Source organism: Arachis ipaensis, chromosome B5 (genome assembly GCF_059453495.1).
Source record: "Arachis ipaensis isolate K30076 ecotype BB chromosome B5, ASM5945349v1, whole genome shotgun sequence".
NCBI classification, from domain to species: Eukaryota; Viridiplantae; Streptophyta; class Magnoliopsida; order Fabales; family Fabaceae; genus Arachis; species Arachis ipaensis.
Window position 1 is genome coordinate 9,255,606 of NC_142440.1, and position 18,919 is coordinate 9,274,524.

Consider the following 18,919-nt stretch of genomic DNA (forward strand, 5'->3'; position numbering starts at 1 on the left):
CCCCGCTCTGCCGCCCTTTGGCGAAAGTCATACAGAAGACCCATATGGCCTCGGGTCAAGCATCTGGTCGAGTCACAGGCCGTATGTTCTTCTCCCTTTTTCGGCATTTGGACTTCATACGGAGAAGAAATTATCAGAACCGCAAAGAGACTCGAGTAACACGCGGGGAGTAAACCACCCGCTTCAAGCGCGCAAAATAGTTCCATACCATTTTGTTTTGCTCTGTTGTCGTCACTTCGAATGAGCAACTCCATTGAGTAGAACTTTGGGGATCGGTACCCTTGTCGGTGGCACACGAATTCCTGTCGTACCCTTACTTCCCCACATTTTTTGCTCCTCGAACGTCTCGCGCAGAATCCATGGTGCTTTGCATATTGTTGGTAGAACTCAAAGGCAATGTCAACATCTCCGAAATTAAAGCAGCGAACTTCCTCCTCGCTCAAGTTCAAAAAATCAATCGAACCTATTGTTTCGTCAGAATCAATAGTGTATAAGTCATCATCAGCAAAATATTTAGACATTCCTCTGACGCCGTCCAAATTAACTTCCAATTCAACCACATTCACATTGTCGACATTGGCCCCTGCATGATGGTCGTGTTCTATTTCATCTTCCTATAACTCGTACTCGTCCAACTCCATCCCTGCAAAGCCTTCGCCCTCAACCGATCCAACCCCATGGTCTGCTCTGTCGTACATTTCTTCTTCCTCTGTGACACGCACACCCCCATGGATATCTTCCCCGACAACCCTGTGCCAAATAACAACAATACGCTAATTTAGCGAAACACGCAAAATTGAGGGATATCCTTGAAAGAAAATTGGCGACCTATAAGGACACAAAAGGGGATATTTACAAATCAGGGGAAGGGTGATAATACAATGGGTACCTTCTTTCCATTGATGGAGATGGGTAAGCCATCAACTATCGAAGACAACGACAATGAAGATCAGGTACCGTCGTCGTCAAACGTGAAGCTGTTGGTGTGCTTGGATCCGCCTAAACAGAATGGCTAACATTGAACACTTTCTCAATCCCAAAAAAAATAGCGTTTCGTGGTTCAAAAACTGTGAATCTCGTCGGATGAGTTGCTGGAACAAGACGCTGCCGAAGCCACCATGGCTGAGTGGGGGTGGGGGAGAAGAAATTAGCTGAGTGGGGAGGTTTCAGTCATTCTCAGTGGTGGAGATAATAGAAGAGACGGTGCGATTACGACAGAGGGGAAGGGGAGGAAGAGAACCTGGGCTGGAGGAGGAGGTTAGTGGCAGTAATAGTTGTTAACCAAATACTGAGTGTCCAACTAATTCTAACAATTAAGTTAAGGAAAAGTATGGGGAACCAATATTAATTGTGTACAATGAAGTTAAAAAAATGTAAAATTAAAATTAAAAATTAAATCATTAATTATTTAATTTCAAATTTTGAAATTTGAAAATTAAGATTAGTATCTAAATCCATTCACACTATGTACAGTTATTTCTAATCCACGTCCAAAACTCACCGTCATCTTCTCCGGTTCTCACCTCGCGTCACTGAATTTCTCCGGCCATACCGAGGCCGCCGCATCCTCCCACCGACACCGTCCTCACCCCCGTCAGTCAGGCCGATGCACCTCGCCCTCTGATGCTCAGCTTAACGTTGCTACCGCTGTTTTCGTGCCTCTCTTCCAAACCGGCTTCGCTTTCTCCCATTCTTTCAAACCTCTTCTCACCGATGATACCACCATGCTCTTCTTCTTCTTCTTCTTCGGATCCAAGCATGGTTAGCTTCTTTCATGATTTGAACCTTATGCTTCACAACAGTGCCGCTTTTGTCATGACTAATCCTTCAAAATTATGTTTCACCACAATAATAGTTTCTTCTCTTTATTCATCTTCTTCTTCTATTTTAATGGTCAATTTAGGATGGTTATTTTATTTTTATGTAGATGATTATTTTGATTGGATTGAGTTTAGTTATATATAATTAAAATATGTTAGATGTTCAATTCATTAGGTATGCGGATGATTATTTTTATCCTTAAGTGGATGGTTATTTTTATTAAGGGTGAGTGACATGTGGCAAGCCAAGTAGCGATGGTGAAATGGGATGATTATTGATGAAGGTGGAGTGGCCGCCGGTTGAAAAAGAAGAGAGTATTGAAGGATTTCAGATGGTTATTTTTTTGAAATAACTAACTGGATTTTTTAAAAATTTAAATTTAAAATTGGAGAATTTGAAATTTAAAATTTGATGTGAAATAACTTAATAAGAGTTTTTAAATTTATTATTTCGTGGGTTATTTTTATTCTTAACTCATATTGGGCTAAATAAATAGCCAATTGTACACATTATACAAATACCCCATTGGCTCCCAAGCGAGACTCTTAAGTTAAATGTATTCATTTTAAAAATCGTAAAAGTGACCCATCTATTTTATATGAAATTGCGGAAAGGACCCAAGAAAAGCATGCATTTTTATTCTAGACTCGCCTGGCTGACCGGTGCGCCAAACACATTTTTGGCGTTTCGATGCGCATAGAGCTCCTGCGTATATACCGAATCCGTGCCCATCATAAATCAACATAAAAGTATATTAAATAGAAAATGATATTAGTATAGGGAAGGAATCGAGTAGAAAATGAAACCTGAAAGTTCCAAAAGTGAGAGCCAACGTAATTGACAAAATCGCCGACTTAGATAGTTACAAGTTCTTTCATCTTTACTTCCTATGCAGCCAATTATGCAATGGCGGTGGTGGAGGATGGTGCGGCGGTGAAGTCCGACGGAAAGGCGGGGCAAATTAGAGATGGTAAGGGGTGGGGGTGTGAGACCAAGGTTGTCCTTTTACTTTTTTTTTTTGGCCGGGTCTTTTTTGGGACGGGTTCGGATCGGATATTGTGATTTTTTCTTTTCTTTTTTACTGTCTTTGGACATTGTAGGGTGGTGACGTGGTGTGGCTAAGCTTAGGGTTTAGAGTTGTTGGGTTTGAATAGCGTGGGTTTGTTTTTTCGGACTGTGATTAGTGACAACGACGACGACGACGACAATAATAATAATAAATAGAGAAAACAAAAGCAGCATTGTATTATTCTCTTTCTTAAATTAACAGTCCCTCTTAATTACTTGCTACAGACAAAATAAATAAAAAAATTACTTGCCAAAACAATCACTAAATTTTATTAAAAATATATTAATAAATTGAGAGAGAAATAGGAAAAATATATTTTATTAAATACAACGCATCTTTTTCTTTTACAAGTATAATCTCTATTAATATTTTCTTTTCAATAAATACTTAAAATATGATAGGTATAAATTAATTAATGAATTATTGAAATCTGAATACAATAATTAATTTTAGGGTAAAAAACGGCATTAAGCCATTGGAGGAAACATTTTACGCAATTCAGCCAAAAATCAATTTTGATACGCCATTCAACCAAAGCAAAATTTTATATAATTTGAATCTATACATTTCGAATTATACTTGTATGTAGTTCGAATTGATTAAACTCGAATTACATGCATGCATGAAGTCCAAGTAGTTCGAAACAACTTGTCTCAAATTATTCAAGAGGAATTCGAATCAAATCAATTCGAATTACTAAGAAAGAGTGACATTACATGTAGTTTGAATCATATTAGTTCGAATTAATAAGGTTTGATAATTCGAAATTAGTTGATTCGAATTATATATATAGTGCGAATCAAGTTGATTCGAATTACTGTGAAGCAGAGCTCTATATATATGCTGTAAACGTGAGTTGCTCTCAACAGAGAGGTGAGATGGCTAGTGAGGATAGTTTTCTAGTGCTGGTACACCACAGAGGATCGATTAAGAGAAAAACTCGGTCCGGTGTGAAGTTCACCGATAAGGATCCTCTATGTATTATCGTGAGGCCTACGATGAGCTACGATGCCCTCGTTACCTCTGTGCTGGTGAAGCTTGGTCTGGAAAGAGTGAAAAGGGTTAAGAAGTTTTTCTATCGCATTCCAATCACGGTGCTCCATGATACCATGAAGTATGATTGTTTCACGATCAGGAGTGATGAGGACTTGCAGGTCATGTTTCATTGTCGCAGGCAGTTTCCCGAGGTGAGGACACCAGAGCTGTTGGCAAAGTTGGTTGACGTGGTATCCAGCTCGGGTGGTTCGAACCAGAATACCAACACTATAGCGACGGTGGCCGGTTCAAGCTCGAGACCTGCGGTTGCTTCATCCTCCGTCCCTGTGTATGAGCCACAGATCCAGCCTGTCGCCTCCCCTTCGTTCGCTATTGATCTCAGCGGCAATGTTGGCGACAAGGTTCGACATGGGGTACATCTTCCGACCGAAGTACACAGTCCTGCAGTGGCCGGTGTTGGAGAAGGGTTGTTTGATGATCCAGATGACGATGATGTCGAGCCGGATATGATCGCTGATGACAGTGGCGATGATCTTGGAGCGAGTGATCCAAGAGGGGCTACAGGTGGATCTAGTTCTGGCACACAGCAGTACCCACCCCATTTTTTATCGTTGGACCTGGATGCCATGAGGCAGGATGAATATCCTGGACAGGTTGCTGGATTTGGCGCCAGAGATACGGAAGGGTCTGTCGGTATGACAGAGTTCCAGGTTGGTCAACAATTTCAGGATAAAGACGAGGCGTTGTTGAGTGTGAAGACTTACAGCATTCGCCGAGGTGTACAGTACAAGGTAGTTGAGTCTGACTATCGCAGGTATGTGGGAAAGTGTTCTGAGTTTGGGAATGGGTGCACATGGTTGATTTGACTGAGTCTCCGGCAGCGCAAAGGCATCTGGGAAGTCAAACGATACAACGGACCGCATACCTGTCTCGCCACCTCCATCTCTAGCGACCATAGGAGTTTGGACTACCATGTGATAGCGACGTTCATTATGCCAATGGTGAGGGCTGATGCATCCGTCAACATCAAGGTGCTTCTAAATGCCACAGCCGCACACTTTGAGTTCAGGCCCACGTATAGGAGGGTCTGGATGGCGAAGCAGAAGGCCGTCGCCATCATCTATGGGGACTGGGATGAGTCATACAACGAGCTCCCTAGGTGGGTGTTAGAAGTTCAGTTGACGATGCCTGGTACTGTAGCAGTCCTCAAGACTTGCCCTGTTCGAGTTGGGGGACAGGTGGATGAGTCTCAGGCTTATTTCAGAGGTTGTTCTGGACGTTCCCCCCTTGTATCGAGGCATTTCGTCATTGCAAGTCGTTGGTGAGTATTGACGGCACCCATCTATATGGCAAGTATGGGAGAACGTTGCTTGTCGCGATTGTACAGGACGGGAACTCCAACATACTTCCCGTGGCATTTGCACTAGTTGAGGGTGAGAATGCTGAGTCATGCGAGGAACATCTTTCTGTGCTGATGCCACCATCCCAGGAACTCATGCGAGGGACCCGGGTCGGCCACGATGTCAAACTATAAAATGTGCTCCGCACGAGTCTCCCAGTGAAGATGCCAGTACTGCAAGTGGGACGAGAACCAACGGTCACCTCCTCTCCCGTCCTTCGACATCAAGAAGTCGATGTTCAGGGCGGGATGCGGTGGGGGCTGTATGCCGCCGAACTGCGGTAACACTCTATCAACCTGATGCCACTCAACCACCGCAAAATAAATCAGCAACATCACACACCTCCATAACATCGTATGCCTAGGCTCCAAGACCTCCGGATGGACAACCTGGATGACATCCAGTGCGCTATAGGGCATCCATATAAACTGAAAAAAGCAAATAAAATCCATTTGACAAAGTTGTTAAACCATATAAACTGAACCAACCAGTAAATATACATATGAGCTTAGCGTACTTACATCCCGAGGCTGCAACAAGTCGATCCTCAGTCGAGCTTTCTGCACCCGAGGTCCCTTGTTGCTAATCCCAGGATTGTAACCTGCCCACCTGCGTCAGAAGTTAAACATTGAACTGCATTCATGAATGAATCTAAAAGCCATGTAATTGCTTGCAAAATTGAAAATAAATACATTAAGGATACATAGGACAAAACAATAGTGGTACCTCGAGGCAAGGGGCCAGCTAAACGCATCATACCCAGGAGGCCTAAAACCAGGAAACCGCCAAAAGATCCAAGACTGAAGTAACTGAAGCGGCCCAGCTAACTTCACGACATGTCTGTTGGCCACTCGGCACATGCACCGGTACAACCATGCTAGTGCTGCCGATCCCCAACTGTAGCCACCCATCTCCTCAAGCCTAGCAACGAAGGGTAGCCATCTGATGTGTATACGATTGCCGGACTTGTCGGCAAATAGCCGGGTGCCCAGCAACATCATGATATAGGCACGGGTAAAGCGCCTAACTGTCTCCTCATCTGTCCCGTCGGGGCACTCTCCAAAAGTCTCCTGGAACCAGGTGCAGTTCACTGTGAATTTTTGAATTTGGTTTTCAGGAGGTAAAACACCGAGCAAATCATGGAACCACTGCCAAGCTGGCCGGCCACCCTCAATGTATAGGTGGAAGTCTGTCAGGCAACCACTAACGTAATGTCCGTCCACTGGCAACCCTAGCTGGTACGCGACGTTCTGAAGCGTGATGGTGCACTCTCCAAATTGCATGTGGAAGGTGTGCGTCTCAGGCCGCCACCTCTCGACGAATGCACTCACTAGGGGCTCGTCTATTCGGAACCATCTGTCATTCAGTCTCGCAAGATGGTATAATCCGTCCATCTGCAAGTACGGAACGTACCTCTCATCAAGACGCATCTCCTGCTGCCGCCGCACGCTTGATATGCAACGCCGGGGCTGCGCAGTAGATGAACTGCATAATTAGAACATATTAAGATACAACGAACATATACAATTGACGTCATAAAGAACCAAAAAAGTAATCATGCAATAGAAGATATATTAAAGCAGCGATCAACAATTTAATACATAAACCGCAGACATACACCGGTTATACAAACCACATAGAAAAGCAAAACCGCTAACATAATCCATATGCAAAAACCATTAACAAAAACCGCTAACACTAACATAAACCACTATCAAAAAGCATTATCAAATACCGGTAGCGTATACCACTATCCTAAACCACTTACAATAACATAAACCACTATCAAAAACCATTAACAAAAACCACTAGCCTATACCACTATCCTAAACCACTATCCTAAACCACTTACAATAACATAAACTACTCCCAAAAATCATTAACAAAAACCACTGTCCTAGACCACTATCCTAAACCACTAACAATAACATAAACCACTATCAAAAACCGTTAACAGAAACCACTAGGCTAGACCACTATCCTAAACCGCTGACAAAAACCACTATCCTAAAGCACTAACAAATACCACTATCAGAAACCGCTATCATCAACCACTACCATTAACCACTAACAACAAACACTATCAACAGCACAATATCAAAAACCACTAACCTCGTCGTTGATCACCCCGGCGATATGAGCAACACCATCCAAACGATAAAGCCTCCCCGGATCGTCCCCCATCGCCTGAATATGCCGCTCCGGTCTTTGTCGGCCCGACTCTTGGTCGTTTTCTCTGGGATTTGGTGGGGTAAGAGAGTGAATAAGTGATTCGAATGAACTTGGTTCGAACTCTTTATATAGTCGAAACCCTTGTAATTCGAATCAACTCGATTCGAATTACCAACCCCAGCCACAATACACGTAATTCGAATCAATTGGATTCGAACTCCCCTGCGCAACGTGCTCTAAGTAATTCGAATTAATATAATTCGAACCATGCATATGAAATTCGAAGCAAATTGATTCGAACTACGTTCGAATATTGTTTGTAAGTAATTCGAGACAAGTTGTTTCGAACTACTTGGACTTCATGCATGCATGTAATTCGAGTTTAATCAATTCGAACTACATATAAGTATAATTCGAAACGTATAGATTCAAATTATATAAAATTTTGCTTTGGTTGAATGGCGTATCAAAATTGATTTTGGCTGAATTGTGTAAAATGTTTCCTCCAATGACTTAATGCCGTTTTTTACCCTTAATTTTACCTAAATTGATATTTAAAAAAAAAACAAAAGAATTTAGCTAAAATATAGATTAAAATTACCAATTAATTTTTTTATAAAAAAATTTAAATTTTTAATATATTTTTATTAATAATAATCTTAATATGTACGCTCAAAACACGTTAACTACAAAAAATAAGAGACACTTGTGAAAAAAAAAAGTAGAATCAATTGTTTCCTAAATTAGCTAAAGCTTGCAGAAGAAATGACCATAATTAAACAAGAAATTTGAAAAGTGTGCACTGTGCAGTGACCTTGATTGGTAGAGAAAACAATGGCATTATATATGTTACGAGAATCGATGCTTAGAAGAAAATAACAAGCAACATGGATTATGTCTGTATAAGAGGCCATTCTTGAGTCTTGACAAATGACAAATGACAAGTGATATATATGCTGCCGCAAAAATTCTGACACTCTTGTGGCCTGGCAATAATATCCACCAAAATGCTGAGCCAATTTCCTCTATCAATATTCCAATGCAGGGATATGGTTGCAACTTACAACTTACAACACCAGTATATAATTTTCTATGTCCCCTCAATACCCTCAATCATAACAAAATGGATTTAACAAAAATTCAACACGGCAGACCAAAACACAATTAAAATTTAAAAAGAAAAAAAAAGCCTAAAAGATCTGCAAAATCTCATGCTCCCTTGTATAATAATTCTATATGTTAGACTATTATTCTTTTCTTAGTCAAATCCGGGGGGTCTCAACTTATGTATTATTATGACTATATTATATTTGTCTGCAAAATTTTTAGCGGCTGTGATTATCAGATTCTGGCGGTTGGTGGTGAATAGCAGCTTTCCAATTGCGGCAATCTGAGTGCTCATCATCTGCATCCATGCTTGAGAGTCCCTTAACCGAACCTGCTAATAGTAGAGGACCCTGTGGTGAACCAGATTGTGATTGTGATGATGAATTTTTGTTCCCTTTTCCACATTGATCTTTCTTCTTCATTTCCCATAGATCATCCTCATCATCATCATCAATATTATTATTATTAGCATCATGCTCAGCTGAAGATGAAACTGGGAATTTTCTAACATGAAGTCTGTACTTCTGAATAAAATCAACCACAAATTTATAACATGAACAAAATAATGGGTCAGAAAATAGGATATATGAATAATGGCCAATTATAAAGTACAAATAAGATTAACAGTTTAACACTCACTTGTAAGTGACTTTTGACTTCATCGTTTGTTAGGTTTTCCACCTGCATCAGTTCCCTTATCTGCTTAGGAGTGGCCACTGCAACACAATATAATCATATAACAAAACCAATTAATTAGGCACATGTTACCCATAATTCTGTTCAAATTTCAAGTTGAAATAAGCAGATAAGATTCACTTTGGAAAACAACATACTCAGTCGTGAAAGTTTTAATCTGTTAAGTTAAATATCCCAAATTTCTAGGTTGCAATTTCAGTACTAGATGGGGAAGTAAGATTCCCAAATTATAAATCATCAAGACATGTACCATTGTTGATGTTATGGATGTTACACTCCTAAAAAAGAGGACCCTATCTCACATTCTCACCCAATTTTCATTAATAACATACAACTATGCCTTGATGAATAATTTTGAACTACCTTGTGCTCCTCCAAGTTGTTGGAGAGCATTGACGAAACGCCGGTGAAGCTCCGGTGACCAGCATCGCCTTTGTTTCCTAGGATTCTGAGATTGTTGGGCTTGAATCTCAACACGATTCATGAACAGAGAAGAAGAATTACTCTTGGAACTGCTACTTTTCAGTTCAGGTGCTGGAGTAGTAGTCATCAAACTAAAGCTAGGAACTTTCGAAACCTCCTTTGAGTTCCCATTCAACAATGCAACTCCTCCTCCTCCTCCACTTCTGTTCTTGTTCTCCCTTCTCTTGATTGGGTTCTCTGGCACAGAACAATCTTCTTCACACCTCTGCCATTACAAGGTACAAAGCGATAACAAACAAAACATAAATTTCATCTTATTTGGACAAGTGGTGAAAGAGGACCCTAAAATTCATCTCAAACATTCTTCTAGATACTAAATGGAATAAAAATTAAATTCAGTAAATGTCTTAGAATCTTGGAAAACAATTAATCCATCATTCATCCAATCATTAAGAAGATGTTTAGGATGATAAATTAAGAAGATAAACATTTTCCTCTTTACCGAGTGAAAAAAAAAAAAAAAAAGTTACCGATTTGGTTTGAGTGCTCCATAGCTGAAGTGAAGTCATCCAGTTGTTATTATTATGATGTGGTTCTTGAGTGGTGAGAGGTTGTGGATCTTGCATTCCCATACAGCGAAGCTTTTCCTCCTTCAATCTTGTTATAGCTGCATGTCCCAAAGAAAAGAACTCTAAGAATCTAGGAATTATGAAAAGTAAAGATGCAATTAAAAGGGAAAAAAAAAAAAGAAGAAAGAAGAGAGACCATCGGTGACGAGGAGCATGCAAAGGGGAAGCTCACGTTTGAAGGCGTGGATCTTAGTCATCTCATCCTCCAATCGGTTGAGGAAATCATCAAGCATGGCCAATTTGTCAGAGATTTGTGTGCTCCGAGAAACATCGCCCAGGAACATTGATATGGTCTTTGGGACAAAGGACAAACTCAAATCCAAGCTCAGCTCCATAATAATATTACTGTGCCTTCTTTTCTTTTTCTTTTCCTTTTTCTGTTACCAATAACCACTTCTTCACTTCTTCCACTAATAACGAAGAGGAGCATAGGCCATAGCCAAAGAGGATATAGATTCATTTATTTATTTTTTTTATTTATTTATAATATAAAAAGATAACTTCAAATTCAGATTCACGACAAAAAGATTCCGTCACTCGGATTCGGGTCGTCGCGTAATGTGTCCCACTCACACACTTCTCTTAATAGTTACTAAAATGTTAAAAAGAGTAATAAATAGAGAGTATGTATAATGGTTAGCAGGCATTAGTTACATGCCTAATATTCAAATTTTGTACTCTTAATACATGTTTCACTCGCTTAATTAGTATTGATATATTTATTTTTTATAATGAAATTAACCCTATAAAAATCCAAATAAAACTATTAAAAACTTTCATCAAAATTTATTGTTACCCTAAAATTTGATTGCTTACCCATGTCCTTAAAACAACAATCCAAAAAGAAAGTCAACTCAGAGTCTCAGACGAATTCACCATGCTTGAAAAAAAATTAACATACCTATAATTTTAGGATCTTTTATTTTGGATTTTTAAGGGTTAAATATAACAACGTTAGGTGAAACAAAGATATACTAATTAATAGCACAAAATTTGAGTATTAGTGATATAACTTAAGACACTAATTAATAAAATCCATACAAAAATTATGGACACTCCACACACACTACCAATTTAATATTGTTTAAAAAGTTGTTAGAAAATCAATAAAATTTATTTTTTTGTTATTAATTTAATATTTTTAGTCTAATAATTTAATAATATATTTTTAATTCATATTTTTAAATATTAATAATTAATTATTAACTATAAATAATAAAATTTACCGAATATTTAATATTTTTTTGTTTAATTTGAAGAGAATAAATTAAAGGAGGGTTCAAGGCTTGGATGAGGACAAAAGAAATGAGTTAAAAATTGATTTAAGGGGGAAAGAAAGGTGTCCGAACAATAAAAGGTCTTTGAGGTGCGAAAAGTAGAGACTTATCTTTAAAAAATTGTTTTTTTTGGGGGGTGGTTAAGTACTTATGTTATGTAGTTATGTTCATACGGGAATCTTTGGATTCCGTACTTAACGCGGCGAAATGTAAATTAATTAATCTATCCTGTTCTACCAATTTGATTAGTTTAATGCTTTTGCGAAGATTCTTCGTTTTGTAGGCGCTGTGAAAATAATAAAGCCAGCTCTATAGTTGACTAGCCTAACACTATTACATTATTTATGCATTATATTTATATCATTATATGTTGTTATAATTAATAATCAAATGAGGGGCATTTTGATCATTTCACTATTCTCTCTCGTGTGTGGCATGTTTCTATTTTAAAATTTTCTACAAATTTTCGCATTGGTCAAGATTTGGCCACGTATATTTTATGGACTCGCCAATACAGATCCTACTATAAGATATATACATGATTTATGGCGAAAAAAAAAAAACGAGATAGTGTGTAAACCGCCAAGAAAAAAGAGATATATCTTTTTATTCAAAGTTAGAAGTGATATTCGAATTTACGATTTCTAAATGAATTATGTTATTTGAGTTATAGTTGATTAGGTAATAAAAAGGGATATTTACCTCTAGGTGTTTTGGCTAAGTAAATGTAGCTTAGTAAAAGCTTTTTCATATAAAATTAAAACTTATTGGCTAGTACTAAATCACCTTAATTTATTTAAGTTCCTTTTCCTTTGTTTATATATGATAATGTAATAGTACCCTAATGCCTTTATGTAATGCTAGGATTAATCATGCCAAAAGAATATTGCTAATATTATTAACAAAAGAAAAAAGTCTTTAATAATAATCGCAATTCTTTTTTTTTGTTAGTAAACCCAACTAGCAATGGACAATAAACAAGTCTTCTTTTTAGAGCAAGAAGCTAAGTCTTTTATTAATAAGTTGAATCTTTCTTTTTTACATAACGCATATTAAAAGAGTTTAATTTTAATGTATTAATTATATAAAAAAATTAATTTTTATTTAATTAAATTTATATATTTAGATAATATTTTAAGTAATAAATTTAAAAATTAATTATTTTATCAATATTATAATATTATATTGAATGTTTGTATTAAAATACTTAGGGTTAAGTATTGTTTTCGTCCCTAAGGTCTGGAGTAAAAATCAAATTCGTCTCCGACCTTTTTTTGTTATTAAAATCATCCCCAACGTTATAAAACGTTTTAAAATCGTCATTTTTACTTCAATTTAATTTTTTTTATCAAATTATCCTTCACAATTAATAAAAATAATATTAAACAAAACAAAACAAAAAGTCAAAAACACCCCCACACAGTATCCCACCCTCATCCCTGATCTCTTCCCTGTTTCGTCCCCCATCCCGTTCCTCTTACTATCTTCGAACTCCCCCCCTCCCCAAATCTCAATTCTTCTTTTCTCCTCAGACAAAAACCAAATTCAGCAACAGCAACAGCAACAACAAATTCAATATTTTCAGCCAATTCAACAACAATAACAATTTTCTTACTAAAACATGCATGTACATATAAGAGAAATTGTTGCAAGACTCCAGCCACAAATTCTTGTTGCTCTCCGGACAAGGCAATAAACATTACATATAAATGAAATTAAAAGAAAAGGTTTACCATGAAAGCCAAGGCAAATCTAATTTTAATTCTACCTAAAATCAACAACAACAACACAGACAAAGAAAAATTAAATAAAAAAAATGATATAAAAAAAAAGAAGAGAGGAGGGATCTGTTGGTGGCGACCTACCTCTCATGGCAGACCCTCTCCCTGTCGTTCCCTCCTTTCTCTTCTCCTTCCAATTTTACTTTCCTTTCTTCCCATATCTATTGGCGTCGCAAGCTGATTTCATTAGTGGCGACGGAAAGCGTTGGACGCGGACGGAGGAGGAAGAAGAGAAATGGTGGATGGTGAAGGAGATCCATGCGAAGATGAGGAATGGTGGATGGTGAAGGAGATCCATTAGTGGGCTTGATCTTCTCTGCACCGCATAGAAGTGAAGATGAAGAAGATGAAGAAGAAGAAGAAGACGAAGAAGATGGGTTGTTACAACCTCGTCGGGAAAGATGGTGTCGAGCCATCGACGGAGGGAGGAGGCATCGAAGAGGGGGGATTTGAAGAGATTAGGAGGAAGGGGATGGGGAGGGGGGATTTGAGATCAGGACGAGGGTGGGGTGTGGGGTGTGGGGTGAGTGGGGTGTTTTTGTTTTTATTTTTTTAATATTATTTTTATTAATTATTGTTAAGGATAATTTGGTAAAAAAAAATAAAATTGAGGTAGAAAACGACGATTTTATAACGTTTTGTAATGTTGGGGATGATTTTAATAACAAAAAAAGGTCGGGGACGAATTTGATTTTCACCCCAGACCTTAGGGACAATTTCAGTACTTAACCCAAATACTTACTACCGAAACAATACGGCATGGATTTTATTACTATTAGAAGATTAATAGCCACTAATATTTTTATTATTTTATTTTTTAATTTATTATGTATGATTATAATAAATATATTTATTTTATTAATAAATAATTTTAGATCCAAAACTTTTAAGAATAGTTACTGTTCTGGCAAGGATACTCCTCGCCGCGCTATACGTCGGTTCCAGAGGAGATGACCTCGTCTGTTACTAGAGTGTCTGCCTTGAATGCGAACCCGAGCGTGGTACCTGCAAAAAGGACTCCGACACCCAAGTCAGTCAAGAATATATTCTAAAAGCTTTTGAGTATGATCGAATTATTGTTTTGTGACTTGTGTGTACTTACTGACGTTGTTGTCGTTTTTATAGACTTGAGGTTTTGATTTTGTTTGGGGATTAGTTTGAGTGAATCTCAGATAAGGCCGAGATTCAAGGAGAGTGACGTTTACATGATAAGATTTTGTTCAACTGCAAGTTTGAATTGCTCAACGTAGCCGAGATATAAGTCGTAAGGCTCCGAGTTTGAAGGGTACGATACATAGCCCCCAAGCTTGACTTGCATATTCGGCGTTTTAGCAAGTTGAGCTTTTTGGACGACTTATATGTCGGCTTTAGTCGAACCTTGTAGCCCCCAAGCTCAACTATGCGTGCGCGGGGCTTTTGATTAAACATTTTGAAATATTCTGTCTTGGGGAAAGTGGTGCCATTAATTCCTTAATTACCGTGAATGAACTGTTTTTGTCCTAGGATATCTCAACGGTTAATGTATTTATCTTCCCACTTAGTTAGTGGGTTGTAATAGAGTTTAATTGCCTTTGTTCCTTTGGAAATCTCCCGAAAGTCTTTTCTTTTTAACTGGTTTTGACGAGAGAATGACTTCCAAAAGTTAGGTCTTTGCTCTTTGTTTTGTTTCTTCTTCTTCTTTGTCTTTGTAACTAAAATGGAAAAAGAGAAGTTAAAGGAAAAACAAAAGTAGTTGAGGATGATAAAGATAACCCTTATCACTGGGTGCACGATGATGTCAAGACTCGTGCTTCTTCTTATTGTACTTCTGAGTCTCTTCGGGAGCTTCGTAGTCTGAAATTGACTAAGGATTGTTCTAATGTTGTTATTGGACTTCTCCCCTGCTCTAGTAATGATAGGGTTTGTGAGCGCAGAGGAGATTGGGGATATTTTTACATGTATACTCCCTGCTTTTTGGAGTTGCATGTTAGGTTTCTTTTTTCTTCTTTTGAATGTGATGTGCTAACCCAATTAAATTGTGCTCCTTCTCAGCTACACCCAAATTCTTGGGCGTTCCTGAAATCTTTTCAATATTTAATGGATTTTCTTGAATATCCTCCTTCTATCGGCGTTTTCTTTTCTCTATTTCAATCTAAGGGGGTTCGAAAGAGTTTGTGGGTGTTTCTGAGTAGTTTTTCTGGTCGTTCTATTTTCTTGCTCTACAAATCTTCTTTCAAAAACTTCAAATCTCTATTTGTAAAGGTTCGGTCCGTGGAGACCGAATATCCCTTTTACCTTGATGATGAGTTAATAGAGAGGTATCCGCTTTTCTGGTGTTTCGAGCCTATGCAAATTCTTGAGGCTTATAGGACTGAGGAGGAGGATTTGGTTATTGATTTTTTGGGTGGGAATTTTGCTTCTGGCGAGTGCTTATCAATTTCTGGGATATTGCAGTTTCAAAAAGAAAATGATAGGGAAGGATTAAAAACTTATATAGGTAATACACCTGTGTACCTTCACTGTTAGTATATTGCTTTATTACTGATGTTTGTTTCTTTGCTTTTTCCAGGAGGACGAGTGCCACATTTAAGTTCGTCGAGGCTTCAATCCTTTCTTGGCAAGAAAAAGGAGAAAGGTGTGAGTACTTCTGCGTTTCCGAAGATTGGTTATGGGGATGCTGCTTTGTCTGCTGCACAGCTGGCCTCTTCAAAGAGGAAAAGAGATGTCTCAGGTGACTCTTTGGAGGTGTTGTCTGAGAGGGATAAGAATACTGCCAAAGTTTCGAAGTCTATTTTTGATCATCAACATAAGCTTCATGGTTTTATTCCTAGGACGAGTCCGCATTCTCTCTGGAGTGATCAGTTTCCTTTGGCCAAACTCTCAGATAGGGTTTCTCAGTACCCTGGGGACATGCTCCTTACTCGTCGTGCTGATGTGGAAGCTTTAGGAAAATATGTTCAGGTTTGTAATCATTATGTCGTTTGTGTTGCTGTTGGTCTGTCTTATTTGTTTTCACTACTATTTTGCTTTGTGTACTAGGTGGTTGCTGCTCGCCTGTTGTGCGTTAGTCGCACTACATAATTACTTGGTTCCGAGCAGCAAGTTGATGTGGGAAAGTTTGTTGCTTTGGAGTGTTCAATTAAAGAGAAAGAAAATGTTATTATTGATATTACTGCGAAGATGAAGGAAAAGGAAGAGGCTTTTACTGATGTTACTGCTAAGTTGGGGGAGAAAAAGGATGAAATCACTCGTCTCCAAGATCAGATTCGTTTATTTCAGAGCAAGATAAGGGATAGTGATAAGACGAAAGGTGAGATGACTGCTCGAATTCACGAGCTGGAGGAACAAGGCATAGAGATGTTTACCTCGGGCTTCGACCGAGCTGTTTCTCAAGTTTCGCTGTTTGCTCCTGAGTTTGATGTTCGTCAACTTGACGTGACAAAAATTGTTATTGATGGGAAGCTAGTGCAAGATGAGGCGGGCGAAGATCATGACGAAAATGTGCCGCCACCTGTTTGAATTTTTATGTCTTTATAAGTAGATAAAAGTTTGTATGTTTTGAAGTACTGTAGCCGGTGTTTGTTCCGGTTTTATTGACTGTTTTTCCGAATTTTGATTTCGGATTTTGACTATGATATTACTATTTTGATATTTATGACTCCAACTTTGATATTGTTGGTTCGTGACATTGTAGGATACAATTGAGTAGTATAGAGTATGTATAATTTGTTTTGTATTTGAATGATCCTCGTGTTTGAGGTTTGCGGGATGGTCGGCCTCGTTAAAACCTACCCGAGTAAAACCCCCCTTAGGGAAAAAATTCCGTGGTTAAGAAAAAGAGTACCTGGCCATCCTGCTTGTTACATCAGTATGATCAGCTATAATAATATTTGAGTGATGAGATGTTCCATGTGTTTGGTATGGCTGTTCCACTTAATGTTTCTAAGCAGCAAGCCCCTTTGCCGATAACTTTAGCAATCCGAAAAGGTCCTTCCCAAGTTGTTGCCAACTTCCCATGTCCTAAAGGTTTTCGGATGTCTTCGAGTTGCCTGAGCACCAGGTTTCCTTCTTTAAGGGTCCTCGGTCGAACTTTCTTGTCGTATTGTCGTTTCATAGCCAATTGCATTGACTTTTGTCTTAGCTCTGTAACGTAGTGTCCTTCTTGAATAAGGTCGAGCTCGGCGTGCCTTGTTTGTTCATTGCTGTCTTCATCGAAGTGCTCGGTTCTCATCGAGCCTTGGTTAAGCTCTAAGGGAATCATGCATTCAGATCCATAAACCAGTCTGAAAGGACTTTCTTTTGTTGTCGTCCGGGAGTTGTATTGTAGCTCCACAGTATTTCAGGTATAAGTTATGCCCACCGACCTTTAGCCTCAGTCAGGTTTTTCTTTAGGGCCTGCAAAATTATTTTGTTAGCTGCCTATGCGAGCCCATTGCTTTGCGGGTGCTCGACAGAGGAAAAATGGTGTTTAATATTAAGATTGGTTAGGAACGAAGTAATTTTCTTATCAGTAAACTGCCTACCGTTATCAGAGATGATTTCTCTAGGTAAACCATATCTACAAATAATGAATTTCCAAATAAACTTTTGTACCTTGTCAGAGGTTATTCTCACCAGTGGCTGTGCTTCTATCCATTTTGTAAAGTAATCAACGGCTACCAAAAGGAATTTTACTTGTCCCGGTGATACTGGAAAAGGTCCGAGGATATCTAAACCCTATTTGTGGAATGGCCAACTGACATCTGTTGTATGTAATGTTTCGGCCGGGCTGTGAATTAGGGGCGAGCATTTTTGACATGCGTCGCACTGTTGTACCTTTGTTGCGCAATCCGATCTTATAGTCGGCCAATAGTATCCTACTCTCAGTATTTTTGTGGCCAGACTTCGTCCTCCCACATGGTGTCCACAGATTCCTTCATGTATCTCGTCAATAGCTGCCTTGGCGTCGTTTTCTCCGAGGCATCGGAGTAGTGGTCGGGAGAACCCTCGTCTATACAGGTTATCTCCTATCAGTGTGAAGTTTTGTGTTTTCCTTTTGAAAGACCTCGGTTCCCCTTCCGGTATTGTTCCTGTCTTCAAGTAATGGACTATTGGAGTTCGCCAATCTTGTTTCTGTGTCATACTTAAAACATATTGCATATCTAGACTAGGTTTTGTCAGTGTGAGGTGCACTAGGTTTTCTGAGTGTTTATCATCTCTGTATGTGGCTAACTTTGATAAGATGTCTACCCTGCAATTCTGTTCTCGGGGTATATGTTTTATTTCAAATGTTTGAAAGTCCGTTATCATGTTTTTAACAAGATTCAAGTATTTTTGCAGAAGGGGATCTTTAGTTTGAAAATTACCAGTTACCTGTTGTACTACGAGTAAGAAATCGCAGTACACCCACAGCTTTGACACCTCGATTTCTTTTGCAAGTCTGAGTCCTGCTAATAATGCTTCATACTCGACCTGGTTATTTGTTGCCTGGAATAGGAATTTGATTGATTGTTCTGCGTGCACCTCTATTTTGTTAAGATTATGTCACAAAGCAATGTAAGCAAAGTATAGAAAACAACAACAACAATAT

The 18,919-nt window shown here is 38.6% G+C and overlaps 2 protein-coding genes across 2 annotated transcripts; one reads left to right on the forward strand and one right to left on the reverse strand.

Annotated features, from left to right (window-relative positions):
• Positions 1 to 2,727: 2,727 nt before the first annotated feature.
• Positions 2,728 to 4,752, forward strand: LOC148563330 (uncharacterized). The gene is made up of 3 exons (XM_088486742.1): positions 2,728 to 2,817; positions 3,760 to 4,004; positions 4,125 to 4,752. Exons 1-3 carry the CDS (start codon positions 2,728 to 2,730, stop codon positions 4,750 to 4,752), a joined length of 963 nt encoding a protein of 320 aa, XP_088342868.1.
• A 3,571-nt stretch (positions 4,753 to 8,323) lies between these two features.
• Positions 8,324 to 10,779, reverse strand: LOC107642797 (transcription factor HHO5). The gene is made up of 5 exons (XM_016346273.3): positions 10,450 to 10,779; positions 10,215 to 10,351; positions 9,625 to 9,949; positions 9,205 to 9,281; positions 8,324 to 9,089 (listed from the first exon to the last, which is right to left on the reverse strand). Exons 1-5 carry the CDS (start codon positions 10,646 to 10,648, stop codon positions 8,784 to 8,786), a joined length of 1,044 nt encoding a protein of 347 aa, XP_016201759.1. The 5' UTR covers positions 10,649 to 10,779; the 3' UTR covers positions 8,324 to 8,783.
• Positions 10,780 to 18,919: the final 8,140 nt, after the last annotated feature.

Excerpts from the sequence above, each read along its gene's own strand:
- LOC148563330 (XM_088486742.1), top strand. The coding sequence starts at position 2,728 with ATGGCGGTGGTGGAGGATGGTGCGGCGGTGAAGTCCGACGGAAAGGCG. Across the intron at positions 2,818-3,759 it reads GGTGGGGGTGTGAGACCAAG|AGAGGTGAGATGGCTAGTGA; the intron begins GTTGTCCTTTTA and ends TGCTCTCAACAG. Across the intron at positions 4,005-4,124 it reads GTGCTCCATGATACCATGAA|CTCGGGTGGTTCGAACCAGA; the intron begins GTATGATTGTTT and ends CGTGGTATCCAG.
- LOC107642797 (XM_016346273.3), bottom strand. The coding sequence starts at position 10,648 with ATGGAGCTGAGCTTGGATTTGAGTTTGTCCTTTGTCCCAAAGACCATA. Across the intron at positions 10,352-10,449 it reads CATGCTCCTCGTCACCGATG|CTATAACAAGATTGAAGGAG; the intron begins GTCTCTCTTCTT and ends TGGGACATGCAG. Across the intron at positions 9,090-9,204 it reads AAGTCAAAAGTCACTTACAA|AAGTACAGACTTCATGTTAG; the intron begins GTGAGTGTTAAA and ends GATTTTATTCAG.